General features: G+C 41.3%; 1 protein-coding gene across 1 annotated transcript; it reads left to right on the plus strand.

Annotated features, from left to right (window-relative positions):
- The first annotated feature begins 429 nt into the window (after positions 1-429).
- On the plus strand, positions 430-5,996 carry LOC144645642 (protein decapentaplegic-like). Its single transcript, XM_078505201.1, has 4 exons — positions 430-703; positions 2,243-2,651; positions 3,389-3,575; positions 5,533-5,996. Exons 1-4 carry the CDS (start codon positions 616-618, stop codon positions 5,716-5,718), a joined length of 870 nt encoding a protein of 289 aa, XP_078361327.1. The 5' UTR covers positions 430-615; the 3' UTR covers positions 5,719-5,996.
- Positions 5,997-6,584: the final 588 nt, after the last annotated feature.

Consider the following 6,584-nt stretch of genomic DNA (forward strand, 5'->3'; position numbering starts at 1 on the left):
TGAAGAGCGAAGCGCGAGTCACGTTCCTAGTCACGTTGCTAAATCCCGTTTGCCTGTAGTAAAAACACACCAAGTTTCTCATGTTCCACCTGTGCGAATTTTGTTGTTATTTTGTGAGTTGTGAAGAGCGAAGCCCGAGTCACGTTCCTAGTCACGTTGCTAAATCTGCTAAATCACGTTTGTATGTAAAATCACACCAACAAGTGCTTTAAGTTCCATCTGTGTGAATCTTGTTGTTATATAGGAGCAGACATTGTTTTCACTTAAGAATGTTTTGTGTCTGCCAGTTTAAGTTTATTGACCAGTGATTTCTTCCTGAATAAATAACAAAAACTTGCTTGTTTTCGAGTCGTGTTTCTTTCGGAAGGCTTTATAACTGCTGTACTGCTAGCAGTCATCATTTTGCTCTCTCACCAAACAGCACAATGCCATACCATTATATTTTCCTCGTTTTTATCATGGCTTTTGGTCCTAATCAAGGGGTCTCGTTCCCCTTGAAAGACAACAGTACAATAGAAAATTCGAATTTCTCCAGTGAAAATTACCAAGTTTTTGGCGATTTTAAATGTGGTGACCAAACACAAAACGGGACTTCTCAACGTTCCCGAATTTGTAATGGATATGTACCACACCTATACTGAAGACGACGGAACTTTGAAAGGCAACAAGATGCCCGCTTCAATCCATTATTTCATTGGTCAAGGTAGGGTTTTTTTAGCTTTGTGAGTATAGTAACAGAAAATGAGTGTATATCTCAAAGAATTGGGCCAACGGTCTCCACCCTTTGAGGTTTGTCTTGATTGCTGTGCCCAGTTGCACCGTCCCTTACCCAAATGAGCATTGCCGAGAAAATATTTTTAAAAAGATCGAAAATAACGCGACAATGGACCAGGCAACCGATCTAAAAACCACTGACAACTACTGAAATACTCACGTTCACTACTTTTCCCTGTGTCACCTGAGACGAGCAACTTAAAGATAATATCGAAAATGCACTATTCGGTTCAAATTTATTTTTATCCAATTCAATTTAACATCGACCAAATTTGAATTCGACGTCAATCTTAGCTTTAGCGGAGCGGGACGGATGTACACAGGCTACATCAATCTTGCCTTGAGAGAGCACGTGCATTACCTTCGGTACGTCTCAGAGTCCCTGAAATGAAGGAAAACATCTTTATCAGTGACTTGTTTTGTCTTGTGTACTTTTGTATTCATTCTATGTGGCAAAGGTGAAAGAAACAACAAATATCCATTGCTGAGTATAGATGTCTTTCAATTGTATGCAAATAATAATAATAAATTGTGAAAAAACTTGAACAGCTTCACAATTGTTATTTCGGCGGCCGCTTGACCGCTCGCTAACACAGGTGACATTTGGGTTCCCTTGATTAGGGCTGTGACTAAAAGTAGGACGGGGACGTGGGGACTGGGACGCGAGGACGCGTGTTTTGGGTGCGGGACGTGTGGCCTGGGACATGAGGATGTGGGACTCGGGAACGGGGACGGAGACGTGGGGACGCCACATCGGGTACACGGGGTAGGGCTGTCCTATAGATGCTCGGCAACTTTTCGGCAACTTTTCATCTTTCGAGCAACTTTTCGCAATTTTGAGCAACTTTTTTTGCAATTTCTAGACCGAAGATTTCCGAAAATTGTCCGAGTGTTGTTCGAAGTAACAAATGTTTCCGAGCATTTTTCAAACTTTTCCTAAGATTAAAGAAATTTGCCGAAGATTGCCGAGGAAGTTCAGAAGATGCTTCAACTTTCGGATCATTCAGCATTAAACAGTCGTCTGGAAACATGACGTCATCAGTATCTTGACGATTTGTTCTTTGTGAAAGAAATCCTTGTAATTCAACAAATGTTGAAATGTTAAAATGTTATTAAGATAATTCTGTTGCAGATAAATTGCATGAAGACACTAAGAAATCTTTCCTTCAAAGGGAAATTTACGTATATTTGGATAATTTTCTTATTTGACAGCAAAGTTTTGGATTTTTTGGAGCAACTTTTTGACTCGTGACTCGAACTTGGCTCGGGCTCGAACTTGACTAGTACTACGATGAACTCCCAACTAGAAGACACGGCTAGCAAAAATTAGATGAACCGGATCTGTTCCTGTGACAGTGTCTAATGTGATATACTACTTGCAGTTCATCTTAGGAGAGAAAGGGCTAAGCAGAGACTTGCAGAATTTCTCATGATGTTTACAAACTTACTGTGTTCTCTTTTTTCGCAGCCAAGTCGGGATACAGTGATGTTTTTTTCAACCTGAATGTCTCCAATATTCGCATCGATGAGCCCATCCTGTCAGCCCAAATACGAGTAATGGTCGAGGTGGTAGAGAGTATTGCTCCCCAGCCACCCCTCCCCTCGAGTATCGATCACCTTGTCCTGTTCGATCAGTTCAACCAGAGGCCGGTGCAGACGGTAATGATTCAGGAGGGAGGTGCTAGGGTGGTCGTGTTTCCTGTTCTCGATTTGGTGAAAAGGTGGATTCATTCCCCGGGTCTCAATCATGGTGTACAACTCAGACTGCAGTCAAACCACTCGAGGTACAAAGTATCTGTTAAAGAAGACAAAAAAACACTTCTGGTTGTGAAAACACCACCCAAGCCCCAGAAGATTGACACACTGTTCATTTCGAGGTAAAACGATTCTCTGAATTATCTCTTTTTAAAGGATATTTTTTCATGCGGGAAAAATGAAATAATTTTATGTAGCTTGTGGCACAATCGTCTCCCAGCTTCGGGTGAAGTATTACGTCATTACGTCGTTGAAAGTGAGGCAATCTGGGTCTAGTTCAATCTTTATTAAAACATATCTCAACATGACATATTCCATTTTTTCCTTCCTACACTCCCTGTCTTATATTTTACCGACAGTGAGGCGGGCTTTTCCCCACCTTTGCTGGGATATTCTCTTGTTTTTTTTTCTAATTTTATCTTTAAGTGATTGTTTTGAAATAAAACGGTCACACCTGTGGACAAAATATCCCAAATGGGAATGCCTGCTTTTGTAATAACAACAATAAGTATGTTGTCACTAATTAAAAAGAGACAAGATACATAGAAGATCTTAATAGAATACAAAAGCATTTGCGATAGCCACAGACTCTTTTATTATTCTTTATCCTCCACAACAACAAAGGCTTAACGGTTATTTGCATAAGTTACCTTTAATTCAAAAACGAATAGGATCGATAATGGTTAAGGTTGTGATATATTACGAACAAGCAAATTGGAAATCTGAGGCCACATACATAGCACTTAGATAGGGGCCAAAAACAGTACAAAAGTGAGGCCAATAGCAGTACACGATCAAGGGGCTAAAAGACGTACGCATTTAATGTTCTAATACGCTCACTTATGTCACGCTTTTACAGTCATAAACTGGCTCACTTGAAACCAAAGTCCAGACATCCTCGTGCCATCCGTGATGAGGGTCCATGCTCCCGGCGTCCTATGCGAGTTAAGCTCAATAAGCATATTAATTGGAAAGACGCTGTTGTCCCTACCTACTATGATGCTTACAGGTGCGGGGGAGAATGCACATTTCCATTAGACACGAAAGTAAGTGCACTTGAATTATTCAGTTTAGTTGCTATACATCATGTTGTATAGGCTACGTCATGTCCTCCCGCGCTTCATGAGCACACGCGCGCCCCGCGTGCACTCCCGCGCAAGGATGTTCTAAAAATAGCCTACACGCGAATCTGATAGCACGCGCCTCAATGCTAGATGTAGACTTAGATCATGTACGTCTGATAATGAGCTCGTTTCATAATCTGAGCGGCTTTTTTTATCTGCACATTTTGTGTTCTTTTGCAAGACACCCCAATCTACAGTGCTTCGCCATACCATTTTTTTAATGAAATTATACGTACCGGTTAAGTGTTGGAAAACCTTGGGGGTGAATATGCCAGAGCAGGTTTAGTCTGCGTCGAGCCTAGAGGCCCATACAGGCCGGAGCTTATCCCGGTTTCTGTAGCATGAAGCGAAGCACTTGTAGTATTCTCAACTACGTGGGCGGCTGCGCTAGGGGTGATTCGAAACATAGTGCCAAAGGAGGACAAATTACACAGAAAGGCTGAAAATAAGGCAACCCTGGAACAAATGGTTTGTGTTCATCATCGTTTGAGCTGTTTTGGTCTGCTGTGAAATTGGGTATGGTTTTCAGGAAAACCATAAGAGCCTATTGATCTCTTTTCATCTTCAAACGAATAAGAGTGTGCTGAGAAGCAACCAAAAAATATCATTTGTCGCGATGTGTTTCTACATCGGCCAAAAATCTCATATGGCCTTTTAAACGGGTGTGCTAAATGACTAATTTTGGCCTGAAAATAAGTAAGAGTCAGGAGATCTGGGCGTCCAAAATCTCCAACGAATACCTCCCACACCGGATTGTTATCCTCGTTGCTTAGCTATTTTTAAGCGTAAAACACAGCGTGATTCAAGAAAAGGCCATCAAAAACAACGCTACAATTGCCTTTTCACGGTTTTCGACGCCATCTTGACGAGTAGGCAAAGCGGGTAGAAATTACAGTGTTTGTATTGGAATCCGACGGCAAATATCTTAAAAAAATTGAATTCTGGACAACTTATAAATTGTAAAGTTGAGATACTAGGCAAAAGTTTTTATTTGCCGAGTTTGAAGGATGTAGCTGGGCTAGAAAGTGTCCAGTTACGTTATTAATTTCCCATACATTTGTCTGTATTTTTTTCCGCATGATTGACACTGTTCGCGGGAAAAATTATAGACAAATGTATGACGAATTAAAAACGTAACTGAACACTTTCTAGCCTAGCTACATCCTTCAAACTCGGCAAATAAAAACTTTTGCCTAGTATCTTAACTTTACCATTGATAAGTTGCCCAGAATTCAATTTTTGTAAAAGGTATTTGCCGTCGGTTTCACATACAAACACTGTAATTTCTACCCGCATTGCCTACTCGTCAAGATGGCGTTGAAAACCGTGATAAGGCCTATCTTGTATTAGCGAAGCTCCACAGCGGCCCGAAGGGCCGCAGAGCGGAGCCCCATACCCATAGAAAATTCACAGAAATAGGAAAACCATGAACTTGAGTTTTCATGGTCATCATGGCTAGCGGCATGGCTCGCGGGCGCGTACGTCGTACGACGTACGGTGTTGCGCACTTCAGAAATAGATAAACCCTCATCTATTTGTTACTGGGCATCCAAGTTATGGTCAATTGACAGCTGTCAATACAAGGTATCCGCTGACCAGTATCACGTGATCATATCGCGGGCTCAGTGTGTATAACTCATCGAGGTAACGCGTTTTTGTAAAGTTGACCGCTGACCGAAAAATGGTTTTTCTATTGGATTGCGGGCTCATTAACTATTTTTTATGCCTACGGTCAGTGAATTCAGATATTTTAATAAAGGGCAAAGTAAATTACCGGGGAGCTCCGCTTTTAGGCTTGGCTAAATCTATTTAATATAGTTTGTCTGAAGAGAAAAACTTGTAGCCACATGTACATATTGCGTTCCTTTTCTTCTCCAAGGTTAATCCAACGAACTACGCCATCGTTCGAAGCACTTTGTATTCTACCGGACAGGACGATGGAATTGGTGGACCCTGCTGCGTTCCAACAAAGCTGAAGGGAATAAGCATCATCGAATTCAAAGACAACGAGTTTGTTATGGACCTGCATCCCGAGATGGTTGTGGAGAAGTGCGGATGCCGATAGAGCCTGGGGACCAATGCTGATGACACAGTGTCCTGAGTAGAGAACAAGACCATATGTTTTCCCTGCAACGTGGTCGCTCGATAGTCTCTTAAAACAGTAAAGTAAAACAGTAAAAAAGACAGCAAGGAAAATAGAGTGGTTGTAAGTTGGTTTCCAACGAAAAAATTGCTTTTCAATGTGTTTAGATTAATGTTTTTTTCACTTTAAAGTATTTTGTCTACTTAATTTGCGCCATTTAATTTTATAAACAATCATTAAAGGTATGTAAAATAAACAGTTGAGGGTTCAATGTGTGTGTTTCTTTGTTACCGCAATTCCCAATTAATTCCAAGTCAAATCGCTAATCATGCAATTTCGTGGCAGTATATCTTAACTTTCTACAAGACCTATAATGGTAACTGTGAAACAAATGAAACGGACAGATGACTTGTCGGCAAAGATGAAAAAAGCATTTGAAGGACAGCATCTGTTAGTAATGAGCCATTGGAACCTTTCGGATCCGTATGGACTCCTAAATCCGCCAATAATCCCGTGGCGCGGCTGAATTTTGTAGGCCCTCATATTTCCACCCTATTGGTTTTACGAGTACTGTGCCATCCATTTTTTGGTTGCTTGAAGATTTCCATAAAAGTTTTAATTGTCACAGGGGACGTTAATTTTTTATAAGGTAGGAGGGCTGGTGGGAATTAAAGGGGGGAGCGGGGGGGGGGGCGGTGGAGATGCCAAAAAATATGGCTTCAAAGGGGGGCGGGGGGCTGAAAAAATATGGTTTGTAAGGGGAAGCCACTCATAATAATTACACTGGGAGGTTCTAAAAATATGAAATTTCTCGGGGTAGCATTCTCCAGAACCCCCTATTTTGTTAT

The sequence above is a fragment of the Oculina patagonica genome, chromosome 3 (assembly GCF_052425735.1).
Source record: "Oculina patagonica isolate OP01 chromosome 3, crgOcupat, whole genome shotgun sequence".
NCBI lineage: Eukaryota > Metazoa > Cnidaria > Anthozoa > Scleractinia > Oculinidae > Oculina > Oculina patagonica.